This window comes from Sceloporus undulatus, chromosome 6 (assembly GCF_019175285.1).
Source record: "Sceloporus undulatus isolate JIND9_A2432 ecotype Alabama chromosome 6, SceUnd_v1.1, whole genome shotgun sequence".
NCBI lineage: Eukaryota > Metazoa > Chordata > Lepidosauria > Squamata > Phrynosomatidae > Sceloporus > Sceloporus undulatus.
Genome location: NC_056527.1, coordinates 46,631,822 through 46,648,545, shown reverse-complemented (window position 1 = coordinate 46,648,545; position 16,724 = coordinate 46,631,822). Strand labels below are relative to the sequence as shown.

Sequence of the window (16,724 nt, the reverse complement as noted above, 5' to 3'; positions counted from 1 at the left end):
AAAAATGAGGAACGATTGCAACAATAGCTCCGGAGAACATTTAAATACAGATTTTGTTGATAAGAAAAAAAAAAAAAAAAAAATACTGTGTTCAGGGAATGCTTTTTTGGACCACCATATATATTTAAGTCAGATTTCAGCCTAAACCTACCCACAACATTTCTATATAGTGTATAAAACAAACTATCTGAATAAAGACTTGGACCTGAAAATGGAAAAACTGAGGTCCACAGTCTAACTCGTCCAGGAAGTGATATGACTGGTTAGGAATTCTCAGACTTTTAATCTCCTTCAACATTGCTCTTGCAAAAATAAAAACGGTAAAACCCCGTTAAATAATTATTAATTAATCAATAATTAATCATTAATTAAATAATTTTACTTAAATAATTATTAATTAATTATTAATTAGATAATTATTAATTACAAAATATTAATTTATTATTATTTAATTATTAATCAAATAATTTTAAAATAATTATTAATTGAATAATTAATAATTAAATTAATAATTAAATAATTATTAGTTAATTATTAATTAATCTCAAAAGTGCCACAAGGTCCCTTTGCAGAGTGATACTGTATTCCAGACTAACAGGCAAATTATGGCTCTTCTTTCTTGGCTCAAAGCCATTGCGTTTTATTGTGCCTATCTTTGCCAGGGGAAGGGCACGACTTCAGTGACGCCCTTAAAAAAGCAACGTCATTGAAGCCATGCCCTTTGCCGGGCACGCAGGCCAACATCCGGGTACTTGAAACGTAACGCGTTTCAATCGGGTCCTCCTATATACAGTATAAGAATAGCTCCTTTCACTTTCTTCCGAAATGGAGGGTGAGGATGGAAAGCCAGAGGGGCCAAAAAAAAAAAAAAGCAGACGGCTTAGAGAGCGCGGGAGTTATGAGGGAACTACTGTACTCAGAGACTGTAGCGATTGTCGCGCTACATAACGCTGCTTATTGCAGCCTCCTGTTGCATCCTGGGATTTGCAGTTCAGGAAAGGGGCGTTTAGGCTACTCAGCTAGGGAGCGCTTAGGCCTCACTGAACTACAAACCCCGAAATGCAAATAGAGGCAGTCAGAAGTCTTCGGTTGGTGACCTGCTCTGTGACGTCAGCATTTTACCCTCACGTGACGCGGGCAGCCAATCAGGGTGCGCAGCGGAGAATTTCGAACGAGCGGGAAGGAACAGCTGAGGAGGGGGGAGGGAAGGAGGATAAAGAACTAGAGCGGCTGCTCTGGAGTGCAAAGAGTGCGACTGGGCCGGGTTAACGCTCGCCTCATTCACCGCTACGTCAGAGCCAGCGAAAGAGGTGATTTTGGCTACACTGTTTTCAAGGGAACTACATATCTGGCTTTCTCAGGCAAGGAATACTCAGAGGGGGTTTTGCCAGTCCCTTCCTCCGCGTATAGCATCTGGCGTTCATTAATCTTGGGTCTCCCATCCAAGGACTACCCCAGGGCTGGCCCTGCTTAGCTTCCGAGGTCAAGCACTATCTGGAGCCTTTGGGGCATTGGGACCAACATGATACCAGCTATTAATCAAAGTTGTACTGTATAGTGTCTAGATCCAGGGAAGTCATGGTGCCACTCTATTCTGCTCTGGTCAGGCCCCACCTGGAATATTGTGTCCAGTTCTGGGCACCACAATTCAGAAAGGACTTTGAGAAACTGGAGCCATGTGTCCAAAGGAGGGTGACTAAAATGGTGAAAGGTCTGGAAACCATGCCCTATGAGGACAGACTCAGGGAGCTGGGGATGTTCAGCCTGGAGAAGAGAAGGTTAAGAGGTGATATGATAGCCCTGTTTATATAGTTGAAGGGATGTCGCATTGAGGAGGGAGCAAGCTTGTTTTCTGCTGCTCCAGCGAATAAGATACAGAACAATGGATGCAAGCTGCAGGAAAAGAGATCCAACCTCAACATTAGGAGGAACTTCCTGAGAGTAAGGGCTGTTCGACAGTGAAACACACTCCTTCCTTGGAGTGTAGTGGAGTCTCCCTCCTTGGAGGTTTTCAAGCAGAGGCTGGATGGCCATCTGTCAATGGGGATGCTTTGATGGAGAGTTTCTGCATGGCAAAATGGGGTTGGACTGGGTGGCCCTCGCGGTCTCTTCCAACTCTATGATTTAAAAGCCCGAGGATTGTTTGATATCTCTTAAATATGAAATATGATTGTTTGATATCCCTTAATGTGACGTAGTGATGTGAATGCTGGACTATGGCTTTAGAGACCAGGATTTGAGTCACTGCTGGACCAGAGTTAAAGCTGTCTCAAACCAGATTATTTCTGTTTCAGGCCAGAGGCACACACAGTTTAGAAAGTAAAGTCAACGGCTGAGATCCTGCATCAATAGACATGGCTGCCTCTCCCCCCAAAAATTACCAGTAAGCAACACAGCCTTCCCAATAAAGCCATCTTCATGGTTTGTGATGGATGGATGAATGAGGACTCCTCCAATTGTTTCCTGTAGTTGACCATATTAAGACATATTATGTCCCCTGTTGGGGCTGCACTGCTTTGGGGAGACCTTTCGCTATTGCAAGACTTCTTATCTGAGCAATGACCACAGAAGTGAATTGCAAGGTGTGAGTTAGATGTATGCCCTTGTATTTATAAACAAGATGCCAGCCTAGATTTATTTTTTGCTTTGGTTAAAATGCTATTTTTTAAAAATCTTGGCTGAATAAAAAGATCTTTACATGATCTGGAAGGACAGTAAAGAGAGTTTGTAAGCCGCTCTGATAACCTTTTGGCTGAAGAGCGGGGTATAAGTAAATAATAATAATAATATTTAATAATTATTATTAAATATTAGTACCAAGAAAGATTCTGTGGGAAGGCTAATCAACAGAAAGGATACCACCAACAGGAAGGCTCCCTTGTAGATACCTGCCTTGTTTTATTGGGTGTGGACACATATGTCCTTTGAAGGGGAGCTTGGGGCTTGGTTAGGTAGATATTGTATATATTCGACTATAAGTCGAGAAATTTATGCCCCAACATTGACCCTAAAATCCTGGCTCAACTTACGGATGGGTCAGTACACTAATACTGGTTAGAAAGGAACTAATATTGAAACAAGCACCGCTGTGATGCCCCACTCTTCCCCGGCAGATTTCAAACATCAGTCTGTGTGTGCATGAGCAAGTTTCAGTGGACTCTTATTATACGCTGGGGTTTGGTTCCAAGATCCCCCGTGGATAACAAAATCCATGGATGCTCAAGTCCCATTAAATATAACGACATAGCAAAATGGTGTCCCTTATAAAAATGGGAAATCAAGGTTTGATATTTGAAATTTATCCTTTTTTGGAACATTTTCAAACCATGGATGCTTGAATCCGTGTATAAAAAATCCATGTATAAGAAGGGCTGACTGTACATAGTTGTGCTGACCAGGAGGTGCTTTCTACTTAAGAAATAGAATTGGCATGACAGTGACCAATGCTGTGCAAAATATCATTTAAGTCAGTCTCACCACTCTGAATTGATTAGCTTAATGGTTGTAAGATATGTGTCTCGTCTAATGATATTTAACCCTGTTAACCTGTAAGTGGGTTTATAATAATACGTTGATCATTTTAAAATAGATACCTTGTTTTGGCCATCAACTTTAATAAGCTGTAGTTAGCAAAATGTATAAAACTATCAGTTCGGTTAAAGGTAAGTATGCCTTTGTATTCTCATTCTCAATAAGACACTGCTGTTACATTTTAAAGTGTTTTTTAGTAGCAGTTCAAGATGTTAAACACTATTTTTCAGCTATAAAGATCAAATGCTTTGGGTAATTCTGTAATAAAAAGTGGGACAAACAGCATTTTCTTAGTGGTGAGATCAAGAAAGACTTTTATTCTCTGAATTTCTATCTGTTCTTATATTCTCTAAGGTGCAGTATGACTAGAGAAAGGTGCTTGAAGAAGTCATTTAAAGACAGCTTGGAAGATATAAAGGAACGAATGAAAGAAAAGAGAAATAACAAATTGGCAAAGCTGGGCAAAACAAAGCAGTTCTTAACTGCCAAGGGTAAAATTACAGGTAAAAAATTGAATGTTTTAATCATGTTTTCCAAAAAAACAAAGCTGCAGGAACTGATTGTCACTAGTTTCTTCCAGGCATCTCTTCTGCACAACTGATGAATAGCTTACAAGAAAATAATCGTGCACTAGCCCTGGCTTTACAAGAGGAGAAGACTAAAAGGAGGGAAGCAGAAGATACTACTTTGTATTTTCAAAAAGAATATCAGCACCTGAAATTTCAGGTGTTTGTCTTACAAAGAAAGCTAGAGTTGCAGGAAAAAGAATGCAACCAGGTACTTGTTTTAATACATTTTATATGTGTATTTGTTCTATTAAAAGTCAAATTTTATTGCAGGGGGAAAAAACCACAGAGTAGGATTTTAAGAATTACTGTAAGATTGTTTTTGCTGAGCTCTCTCATTAATCTCATTCTGTCACATTAAAAAAACCTGCTACTAGTGTTATGGAACATTGCAAAATAATGTGGGGTAGAAAACTGCCCCACAACTCAAATAGAGCTCAGGTTTATTGAATAAAGCATATTTCACCCAAACATCCAGACCCATAAAATACAAGGTGAGGTAAAAATAAAATGTATATCGCAATACAAGATATTTTGCAACCCTACTGAATTCTGCTCTCATCCTTGAAAGGTGATTGCTGGGATCAATCTGATAAATCACTTCGGCTTGTCTGCATGATGGTTCATCCCCACTGAAATTAATGACACTTGTCTGTCATAAATAACTTGATTTCAACAGTTGTAATCTGGTTGAGACAGATGTTGGATTTAGTCCATGAGAGTTGTTGGAATTTTTTTTTTTAATATCATGTGTTGAATAGCACATTTACGAAGATTTGAAGACATTTGATATCTTGGTTCCAGATAAGGAAGATTCATTGAAATAGTGTGATTCTATGGGTCTGCTTTTGTTAAGACTCACCAGTAAGATTCAGTCTATCAATGCATAAGAGGATTGCATTGTAAGTGTACGTTTCTATAATTTTTACAGTGGGCTCTTGGTATCTGCTGGGATTTGTTTCCAGGACACCCCCCCCCCATGGATACCAAAATCCATGGATACTCAAGCCCCACTATATACAGTGGCATAGTAAAATGATGTCACTTATATAAAATGGCAAAATCAGAGTTTGCTGTTTGGATTTTTTTTAACAATTTGAAGCTATGGATTGCTGAATCCATGGATGCCAAATGTGTGGATACAGAGGGCTGACTGTATAGCAAAACAAAGTATAATTGGGTGATTAACATGCAACTTCTGAGTGCATGAGGTGAAGGAGAGATAATAAGCAATGGATGTGCATGAGATGGATAAGGGACGTATTGTGTTGTGATAGTGATCATCCCTAGTGTCATGTGTATCCACAGTTACCCTCCAAGAGTAACAAAGATTATCTTAGCTTCTAGGAGACCATCCACCAATAGAGTATATGAATATACCTTTTGGATGTTCCGGTGTTGGTGCAAAAGGAAGAAACAAGATTTACTTAGGGTCTCCAGACCCCAATTCCTGGGATTCCTGCAGGAGGGAGTGGGTAGGGGCTCAGGCCCAATACCATTAAAAAAAACTGATCACTGCTATCCCATCCATTCTGCCTTCATTGAAGGGCATAGAAGTATCTTCACTTCTCCTACACATGTACGGTGGTTTCTTAAGGGATTGGCACTTTCCTCACCTCCAACGATCTACAGATTCCCCTTGTGAGTCCTTCACATTATCCTCAAGGCTCTTACAGTTCCTCCATTGGAGGCCAACACTGAATCACCTGGAAGGCTGTTCTAACAAAAGTTACTTCAGTGCAGAGAATGTCTGTGTTAGGAGCCTTTTGTCAAGGAACCAAGCCAGTCAACATTTATTCTGAAGGGAAAGTTGTTATTCTACAGGGATCAAGAGGTCATCTTACTGTCCTTTTACTCCAGGCCTCTGGAGGAGATCTGGCATACTCTGGTCATGTGCTGCCCTATCAAGTTGTATCTTGAGAATGAGTGGCTTGATATGTCCGGATTCTGTCCTGTTTCCTACAGGCAGGCTCATTGGGAAGAATGGTTTCCATGTCCAGCCTGAACAGATGGATTTGGGAGTGCATCAGCTCCTGTTATAAATCCATGGGGGTACCTCTACTGGGACCCGTGCTTGCAAATTCTGCAAGAAGTGTGGCAACATTGGCTGCTTTTGCAAATAGCGTCCCACTGTCATATAAGTAAAACAACTACTTGGAAGCCTGAGTCTGCCTTCATTAGACACTGCTGATTGGGTGTCTTTGCCTTGCGGTAGAGTACCTTCGACCGTCGGCTGCTTCAGTAGATAGTAGGATAGAAGCCGTCATTCGAGCGCCACCATTCCCAGTCAAACTAGATGAGCTTTGTTATATTCCACATTTAGGATGTTCTTCCCCTCTCCATAGGAAAAAAACCATTTGTACTCAACTGTGAGATGGTCATTTCTTGTGGAAGAGGGGGCATACATCCTTCCACCCTGTACTGAGCTGGCTCTTGACAGATTGGTGTTTGGACATAGTCTGTGAGGCGTAGACATTGGATTAGTTGTAACTCAATCTGCTAAGTACTTACTGTGTTGATCTCTCAATTCATCTCCCCTATTTCCTTTTGGTGGATAGGCGCTCTATCCAATATATCCTTTGTTCCAATGAATGTGAATTAGTGAATTTTGGGAATGTGTTTAAAATGTGTTAAAGTTTTTCTTTTTAGCCAAAAGATACTTTCCCCTTTTCGTTTCTCTTGACTCTGGAGCACTGAGCTGTTACACAGCTGGCCTTATGGGTGGTTGCTGCCTGCTGGCCACTCTCAAAAAACTTATTCATTCCTGCCTATGGAGAAGGAGGTAGACAAACCACATTGAGGATGTCAGTTCCTTCTTCCATAGGAAATGACCATCTCACAAGTGGGTACAAATGGTTCTTTATAATTGCTTTGTACAGCAATAATAATTGCATTTTTGTTCTGGATTAGCCTAGATTAGTGGCATTGAAGAAGATTATTCCTAAAGTGATTGAAGACCTACTCAGTGCAGCAAATCTTCTTGGTCCTGCAAATGAACAATCTACAACAGATTTTGTAAGTCTGTTTTCCTCTCCTGCTGTTTATATATAGATTGAGGTCTGTAAAGTCAATTTTGTATCCTTAAAAATATTTGTAGATATTTGTAGATCACAGTTGTTAACCAAAACGTATAACAAAATGTTTTGTTCATTCGAAGTTCACTTTATTTTTTTAAAAAATTTTTTATTGTTTATGAAAGGTATAAAATAATTACACACCATTCTGCTTTTCAAAACATAAGCTAAAACACACATTTACAAAATTCAGGTCTCATTCAGAACTCCAGACCAAAATCTCCTATGATGCTGTGATGGGACATGAACATGAGAGTGGGGTTTATATATTCTGTAAGAGGCAGCCACATTTCCTCAAACTGGATACAGTCCCTCCAGATGTTCTCCTGACATAATTCATAAGCTTATCCATTAACCATCATTCCCAGAACTTTGTCCACCATTGATCTATGGCTATGGACCTAGTTTCCAGTTTCTGGCAATTATTAGTCTAGCCATAACACCTTAAAAAAGCTATGGTTTCTTTATAATTGGAATATTGACAGAAGTAACTCTGGGATGGGTTAGATCTTTTGCTTAGTAATGTGTGAAATCAAGGCGCATTACACACGCACCTGTAGTACGTGCTGAGCACGTACTAGTGTTAGGAAAGGGCGTCCCTTCCGGATGCCCTAACCTTAGTACGTGCTGAGCACGTACAAAATGGCGGCGCCCTATACTGATGGGCGCCGCCATTACGACATCACGAACGCGCCGCCTCCAAAGAGGGTGGCACTGACGTGACGTTGCTGCGCCGTGCGAGGGCGCATAGAGCACCCTTTCCGCAGCGCAAGAAGGAGCTCCAAAACGGAGCTCCTTCTTGTGTTTGCATCGCTGGCGCAGCCTTCAGACAGCTGCGCCAGCAACGGAAAGGAGAAAGGGGCCAAGTGGCTCCTTTCTCCTCCTCCCCGCTGCCGCAGCCTGGAAAACAGCAGATCGGGGCCTCGGAGGCTGCCATTCTGGCAGCTGAGGCCCCAATACAGCGGGGAAAGGGGTGGGTGCAGGCCGCCCCAAACGGGTGGTCTGTAACCCGCCCAACTGAACAATTTGTGTCCAGAATTGTTGAACATGTGAGCACTCTGATCACATGTGTAGATATGCACCTCTTGCCCCACAACCTCTCCAACGCAAAGAAGATGTCTTCCTTGTCATTCTTCCTTGTCACATTTTATGTTCACTTTAAAATTGCTTAAATACTTACTGATATTCAGGGAGGACAAGTGTCTTACAGACTTCTTCCCCAGGCTTCTCTTTTTCAGCCTTTACTGTACCATGTTTATTATTTACATAACCAGTATTGTATAGCTAAGTGCATATTTGTTGAGGATGTATTTTGCATATCTTTGTCTAATATTATAACATTATTTGCCCACTTCAGAAAATGAGTTGGTATCATGGAGGGTAATAGCAATTGTATATTGCAGCACTGCTGAGCTACCAGATTCTGTGGTGCCTCCTCAAAACAATCTTTAGTGAGGGCATTGGCTTCATTCTTGATCACTGTTTGGCAACAGAAGCCTGTTACCTTCCACTGAGTCATCTCCCAAGGGAACTTAGTCTTCTGCTAAATTTTCAGACAACAACAACAACAACAACAATAATAATATGATTTATTTATATACTGCCCAATCACCGGGAAACCGAGCGGTTACTGGAAATAAATACAATTTGAAAAAGACATCTGACTTCTTTACATGCACAATGTATACTCCACTCAATAATCTTTCCATAATTTAATTTTTGCAGAACCAGTCTTTGTATCCTTCAGAACATGAAGAATATGATTCCAGTAGTTTAAGAAACCAAGATTCTATGTAGGTATATCTCATTTGTTTAAATTTTGCTGTTGCTTCTTCTTTCAAAAGTATTGGGAAACTTCTATAGGAAAACATATTTTAAAACATAATAAATGTATTCTTAACTAATCTTATGGTGACTATTTAGTCTGAAGAATGTTTTTCTCTTATTTTTTACTGGTAGATGTGGCATTTTGTTTGTGTACTGGGACTTGGGCTGGTCTTCCCCCTGGCAGGACAAAAACATAGACAAGAGTCATGAGTAAAACAAATCGTGATTTATGATTCTCCTGCTTGTGTAGATACAAACTGGAGTTCATACTAATAAATTATGCTAAATAGGCAATGGATGGAAGGAGCCAAGTTTGTTTAGATAATTTTGTTTCAGGAGGAGCCAACCAAAACTGATCAAGCAGGGTGCACCCTTATATGAAACTCGATTGTCTATGGTAAATTTTGATTTACAAGACTGAGCCAAATATTTTGATGGTGCTGGACCTAAAATACGAAAAGATGACACCGTCTTTAGATTCCCATATGTATTAAAATAGAAAGATCAGAATCAAGATCCACTATTTCCAAAAATCCTAAAAACAAAAAAATATTTCAACAACAGTAAGCTCTAAAATGTTCCTGTAGTTCTGAAACTGCGATTCAGTGGAAAGCAGTAGTTTACTATGGATCCTCTTAGGCCCGAAACAGACAGGCCTAAAGAAGTGTCTTCCAGCTGCTTCAGGGACATGGCATTTCGATGACGGAACACCCCCCAAATAGCTAGAAGCTACCTAAGACAGTCCAAAGCTGCCAGCAAAAAGAGTGGATTTAATCCACTCCTATCGGCAACCTGTTTGGGACCGTGCTTCCTCCCCACTTCAGGAATAGGGGTGATTGCCATGGTCCCGGAGCAGTTGTAGCTAGAACAACTGGAGATCACTCCTTCTGAGCCATCTGCTTTGGCCCTTAAAGGAGGAATGGAGAAAATGTGGCCAGCAATACATCAGAGGGCCCCGGCAACATCCCCCCACCCATAACCCCCCTAGTTTTGCCTCTAAATGTTCCCAGGGTGGCACAGGGACAATTTCACCATGTTTTCAGTCCCCCTGGGCTGTTTCAGGTCCAGGATAAGCCTTTTGTGAAATATGAAACGAAGTAGAATTTGACTTTAAAATAATAATTTAAAAAATCTCTCCCAACATGTTCTTGAGGGACTGAAAATGTGATTAAAATTCTCTCTATGGTCATTGGACAAATTGTGGAGTGGAGGATATTTGGTCTTTTAAGACCCCTAATGGACTGTGCTAAATAAGGGGTGAAACAGACCACCAAAAAAGCTGGATTGGGGGAGCCATGGCAATGGCACGTCGTGGCCTCAATCCAGCTATTTGCTGGTGCAAAAGGAAGTGGCAGAAAGTTGCTCCTTTTTGAGCTGGCAAAAAGCCAGCTTTCCCACTGTCGCTGTGGTTTTGTGGTATTCCTGTGGCATGCAGCATCTAAACGCCATGCTGCCTGAGCATCATAATGCTCCCGCCGAGTGGCTTCATGGCAGCTTCCTGCTGACTTAGGGGCATACGTTGTGCGGCTTTTTTTACTGGTCTTTCTTTGCTGGTCTGTTCCGGCCCTAAGTAATGCAGAAGGTTCATTGGTTGATTTCAGAGAACCATATATGCTTTACAATCACCCATGATGCATTTAAAATTAGGATTTTCTTGGGCAGCACAAAATCATAAAAAATCAAATTTTGTGATCTTTTTTCTTCCAAATGTAAATGTAAATTGAAGTTGAGAACTTAGCTACCAATGACTTTCTATTTCTATATCTTAAATAAATAAATAGAAAACCATTTGGTAGCTAACTTCTTTATTGTAAAGAAACTGAAAGCCAGTGTGGTGTAGTGGTTTGAATTCTGGACTACTACTCTGAAGAGTTCAATCCCCACCCAGCATGGAAACCTACCTTGGGGAGGTCACAGTGTCTCACCCACAGAGGAAGGCAGTGGCTTGGACAAATCTTGCTTAGTAAACCCAGTGATAGGGTTACCTTAAGGTCACCATAAGTCAGAAACAACTAGAAAGACACAGCAACAAATAATAAATAAATAAATATTATTAACTATTAATAGAGATGAGTATTAAAATTTAATATTGGAAGTAATGCTTTAAAAATCTGAAAGGTGCTTTAATATTGATAGTGTGTGAAAAACATGTCTTAATTCAATGTATTCCAACTCTCTTTCTTAGGACACTTCTAAGACATGTACTTCCTGCAGACGTAAGTGAAGAAGATGAAACGTTTAGAACCAAAGTGCAGGATAACTTTAATAAGAATGATTCGGATGTTAAAAATACATCTGCAACCATAACATCACAGACAGATACAGGTAAGTGGCCCCATATTTAAGGTTCTAAAAACTGAGGTGAAGCTTCAGCTGCTGAAGAATATTTACAGGAAATCCAAAAAGTTGTGGCTGATTCTGTGCAGTGTTTGTAAGAAGTATATCTGCTACAGAGACTTAAATCCCCCGTAAATGGGTATAGGATTGCATCTCTATAAAGTTTTGATTTCTGTTTTTAAACTGTAAACCTCTTTTGAAACTTGGGGATTTTTAAAAAAAAAATAGATTAGAATATGGCACAGTGAACTGCTGATGAAAGGGAAAACTCAGATTTACTCTTGAGCATATGTAAAATACATATTTGTGTTTTGGCCATAGGAAGTAAGGCATAAACAAATCTCAATGGAAAGTTCCTTCGGCTAATTTTCAGTGATTTCCAAATCAGCATTTTTTAACCCCGTTCAACAAGGCCTCCTGAACTTTGGCAGCACCTGGGGTAGGGGTAGGAATCCCATTCAGTCCATTGTTAATCCCAATGTTTCTCTGGATCCGGCCCTATTTTTTATTCAGCTGGCATCTATCAGTAATGTGTGTATTGATCTGGATTACATATTATTGCAAAACCAAGTATTGAAATAAAATAGCATTAGAATGTGCTCTTTTCTTAGGTATTGTAAAGAGGATACCCAGGAAGAAATTGACACATTCAGAATTTCCAGTATCTGTTCTTTTTAATGCTGACTTATGGTGAGGGATCAGGGTAATTTTTTCAGTTATAGTCATAATCTATGTCTTGATTAATTTGAATGGCCATTCATTTGTAATAGTTACACACTGTCTTTCTCTTTTGCCTTATCCTCTACCCAGCTAGGCATTCATAAATATCAATTTCTGGCTTTTAAAAAATGCTTTACATTGTCTCATCCTAGTATTCCTATTGATAATTATAATTTTTTTATATTTTCCCCCCATGCTCAAATTGTTTGTATTTGTTTCTGAAGCAGTTTCATAATTTCTATATGCAAAGTTATTTTTCTCCTGCTCTTGCTAGCTGCCACTGATTATGTTTTGCTCGGATTTTTTTTATTCCCTTAAGTATCCTAATGTAAATTAGTTATTTTCGTGTCCCTTGTGGGCAGTACAATATATATGAATAGTACACATAGACTTAGAAGCTCACACAGAATTTTTCCTTAGAGCTCAGTATAGCCCTGTTATCTTCTCTCATACCTTGCACAGTCAGTGAATGGTGCTAAGCTGTTGAGAAGATCTGGAAGTCAGTTTTGTGCCATTTCCCTCTTCCTTGTGCAAGTTCCTTGTGCTCAAGTAACTTGTATTGGGGTGAAAGGAATAACTTGGATGGGAACAGCAGATTGATTCTCCTATTTTTCCTAAGGATGGGATGTGTTGCGTAGGTTTGTGTTGGCAGTATGGAGGGGGGGCAAGGTGCAACTAATTTGTATTGGGATTCTCCATATATAGGCAGTATTTGTTACAATAATATTATCTTAGTCAAACTTCCATTCAATGGACCATTTTACAACCCTAATTAACCATATTTTTCATTTCTAATTACTTCACACTATTTTACTAATTCTCATTAATCAACATGGAAATGGATAGTGGATTTCTTAATATCCAAAATTTGTAAGTTTCCATACAAATAGAATTGTCAAATTAACTCTGTTGAGATCAAGTACTAATCAACATTGATGCACATTATCTTGAATTACCAGGTCAACAAAGTAGTTCTCCTAAAGATCATTTGGACATTGAAAGCAGCTATTTTTCTTTAAATGAAGAAGATAGGCAAGTTGGTAAATCCTTACCAAAACATGTATCGACCCGGCGTCGCAATTTGGGGATTACTATCCAGAATGAACAGTTTGCATTTGATGATAATAGTACCAGAATAACTGATCCCATAAAAGATCCTTGCCAGCAAGGTAAGACAGGACTTGAGACAAGTTTAAGGGAAGATAATGAACAACACAGAGAAACCTATGTTTGCGAAGAGAATATAAATGAGATTGATCAGAACCTGGGGCTGTCAGATATGCTGAATGAATCAAATACCATGGCAGCAGCCACAACGCATCCTGAATTTAAAAATTCTGGAAATCTTAAAACACAGAAGAGAAAACTAGAAACGCTGAAGAATGTATCCAAGTCAAGATTCAAGAAAAAGAGAAGACATTCCAAAGAGCACTTTTCTAATGAAAGAACAGATATTTCACTTGGTTCCAGTGATGCTTATGACTTTACATGTGAGGAGAGTGTCCATGTTACACCTTTCCGGCAGAACAAAGAAAATGAAAGCAAAACGGATGGTAAAAATGACTTAAAAGAAACAGAAACATGTAGTAGTGAATCATTCGTTTCAGAAGAGGACTCTGATGATAGTCTGTACATTCCTTACAATGAAAAAGGAAAATCCAGAAAATCCTATGAATGTGTTGTGAGCCCAGTACACACAAGACCACGACTGAACAAGATTATGAATGAGCAACATGATAGAAATGCTAACAAGGAAAACAGCAATGCTAAGCAAGATGAGAAATTTTCAGACAAGATAGCTGTGTTAGGTAGGTTCTGTTTATCGCTTCTTTTAATATATCTGTTTGCGGAGGGGTTTAGAGAAGAAGTAATGCCGTTTGAGACTGCTTTAACTGCCCTAGCTCAGTGCTAGGGAATTCTGGGAAGTGTAGTTTTGTGAAACATTTAGCTTTCTCTGTCAGAAAGCTCTGCTGCCACAATAAACAATTCCCAGGATTCCCTAGCACTGAACCAGGGCAGTTAAGGATGTCTCAAACTGGATTATTTCTGGTGTGTTTTGGCCCTAAATCCAGATTGAGCTTGGTGCTTGGCTGTCAAGACTTCTTTGCTTCTCTTCCTTGGTGCTCCCTCTTACCATGTCAGAGCAGGCAGATCCACAGCCCTGACAATTTTCCTTTGCCCATCTGCTGCTTGCATCGAAGGTCCTGCAATCTGTTCCCCCCACAGCTCTCATTATCTTGGTCTCAGATCATGCTTTGCTTCTTCTGCACAGCTTTTTCTGGGCTGGCTGGTACAGAGTGGTGCTCCTTTGGATATTTGGAAGTTTTTGTTGAAATTGTGTAGAAAGTGTGATGATCAGAACAATTGTGCTGTTTGAAGTCTGCACACTTGGGATGGGGTTACAAGGCTTATTAAAACGATGAGATCAGAAATGACACCAGTAAGTCTTTTTACAGATGAACCACCTTCAGCTTATCAAGAACGTCTCCATCTTGGCAATATTACCAACCTTGCATCTTCGTCATCTAGCCAAACCAGAGCTTCTCACCCCCTCCTCAGTGCTGAAGGAACATATACTTCCAGCAATAAACGTAGATGTACACTTTCTGTGAATTATAAGGAACCAACCATCAGCGGGTTAGTATCTTGCTAGTTCTAGTTGTGTTCCATTTCTTTCCAAAGTAAATTGCACATTCAATATAGAGGCCTCTTCTGAAGATAAAATTCACGTTTCCTGACATAAATTTAATTAAGTTGATGAGGCAAGAACTATGGCTGTAATCCAGAGCACTACACTAGAGATAAATTGCAGAAGCAGTAGTACTGTCCTTTCCTAGCAGTTGAGTGCAATCCATCGTGTAGCCAATCATTTCAGAAGAGCATAAAAGCCCGTACTTTTGACTGGGTGGGGGAGCTCAACCAATGAAGAATGGATGAACATGATTTGGTGCCAGTTGCACAAGTATAGAATCTAGCATTGGCACTTATTTATGCTATACTAAAAGCATATAGGATCTTGGTCTATATTTAATTACTGTGTGTGTAATTTTTTTGCTAATTTGTTTTGATAGGAAACTGAGAAGAGGGGACCCCTTTACAGATACCTGTTTTCTGAATTCTCCAATTTTTAAAAACAGAAAGAGCAGAAAGACTATTGCAAAGAAATCACTATCAAGATACAATGAGGCTTTTGTTGGCTGTCTTTAAGATCATTTTTCAAGCATTTTGATTTCATTCACCTCAGGTGTATGAATTCTGAGGTTATAAAATTAATTCGGAAAAATGTAAATATATAATTTGTACATATTGATGTTCAGAATTGACTTTTTCAGGTTATATGCGAAAAGGCTTTGAGCAATAACATATTAAATGTGAAAATGTAAATACTGTAGCTTTTTTGTAGCTGATCTATAGAACTTGGGAAAGTTTATACAGGAGACAGGAATAACTTTTAGTTTGCAATGTAGGTTTTATGAACTAATTAGTGTTCAAGTTCATTTTAGCCTCTGTACCAAATGTAATTGTTGTATTTCTTTGGCGCATTCTGTTAATGGCAACTAAATTGTACTGAAACTTTTAATAAAATGTTTTATAACTGAAAATGGTAATTCTGCCTTAGGTTAGTAGTGCTGTTTAAGAATCTCTACATCTCTCGCCATTCTGAATGTTTATAGTTGCTTAAGGACAAAAGCAAAGATATTCTATAATGTTCCAGGCTGTATACCTGTGAAATGGGAGGAACACTGTTTTCAAAGAAACGGGAGGTTATTATTTAAAGAAGCTTACACTTCTGAGAGCAGACATTTTGGGCAATATATTCATTTGTGAAGGATATAATAGCTTGAGCTTGAGTATAATTGTAAAACAAATACTCCACCTGAATTTCTGGGTGGTGGTGGTGGTAAGAATCCCGTAAGCCAGAGAGTCTAGTATATGTCTCAGGTGATCCCTTTGTGCAGATTGAGATAACTTGCCCTTGGGTTTAGGCCACTAAATCAGTGTGGATAGGCTTTAACTGCAAGCCCATTGTAATACCATCTTCCTGTGGCTTGTAGTATAGATTAGAATGCTTCTAATTATCAGCCAGCACTTTTTGTTCAGGCACTTCATTCAAGTCAGTTGAGTCAGGATCCTCCTTCCAGCTGTCACCTGCCAGCAGCTATTACATCAGGTTTACAGCAGAGGGAGCAGTGGCAAGCTGGCCCAATTCATTAGCTGAAGTAAGAAACTTTAAAGCTTTCCGTGAACTATAGTTTATTGTGGGGTTATCAGGTTATGTGGCCATGTTCTAGAAGAGTTTTGTTCCTGACACTTCACCAGCATCCGATGCTGGCAAAATAAAGGAAGAAAACTCTTCTAGAACATGGCCACAATAGCCCAAAAACCCCACAAAAAAACTATGGATGCTGGCCATGAAAGCCTTTGACTCCACATTTCCTTGAACTGTCTGCATTTTATCTTGTTTTATTAAAAACCTTTTGAAAAATTCAATCTTATCGTTTTACTCAGTATCTTAAATTGAAAATCTGGGGGCTCAGTCTTACTGATCTCTGTAAGCTGTTCTGAGATATCTTCACCAATATATTCCTTTTATTTCAGGTCTTTATGGTCTGCAGGAAAATTAGTGAACATATGAAATTATCTATTTTGGGATGGTAGATACCAGTCT

General features: G+C 39.4%; 1 protein-coding gene across 2 annotated transcripts; it reads left to right on the top strand.

Moving 5' to 3' along the window:
• Positions 1-990: 990 nt before the first annotated feature.
• On the top strand, positions 991-15,657 carry SGO1 (shugoshin 1). Of its 2 annotated transcripts, XM_042477052.1 has the most exons (10): positions 991-1,310; positions 2,295-2,383; positions 3,886-4,034; positions 4,112-4,308; positions 7,008-7,112; positions 8,897-8,964; positions 11,184-11,323; positions 13,015-13,863; positions 14,512-14,692; positions 15,127-15,657. In XM_042477052.1, exons 2-10 carry the CDS (start codon positions 2,355-2,357, stop codon positions 15,260-15,262), a joined length of 1,854 nt encoding a protein of 617 aa, XP_042332986.1. In that variant the 5' UTR covers positions 991-1,310; positions 2,295-2,354; the 3' UTR covers positions 15,263-15,657. The 2 variants fall into 2 exon arrangements, with proteins under 2 accessions (XP_042332986.1, XP_042332987.1); XM_042477053.1 differs by lacking the exon at positions 2,295-2,383.
• Positions 15,658-16,724: the final 1,067 nt, after the last annotated feature.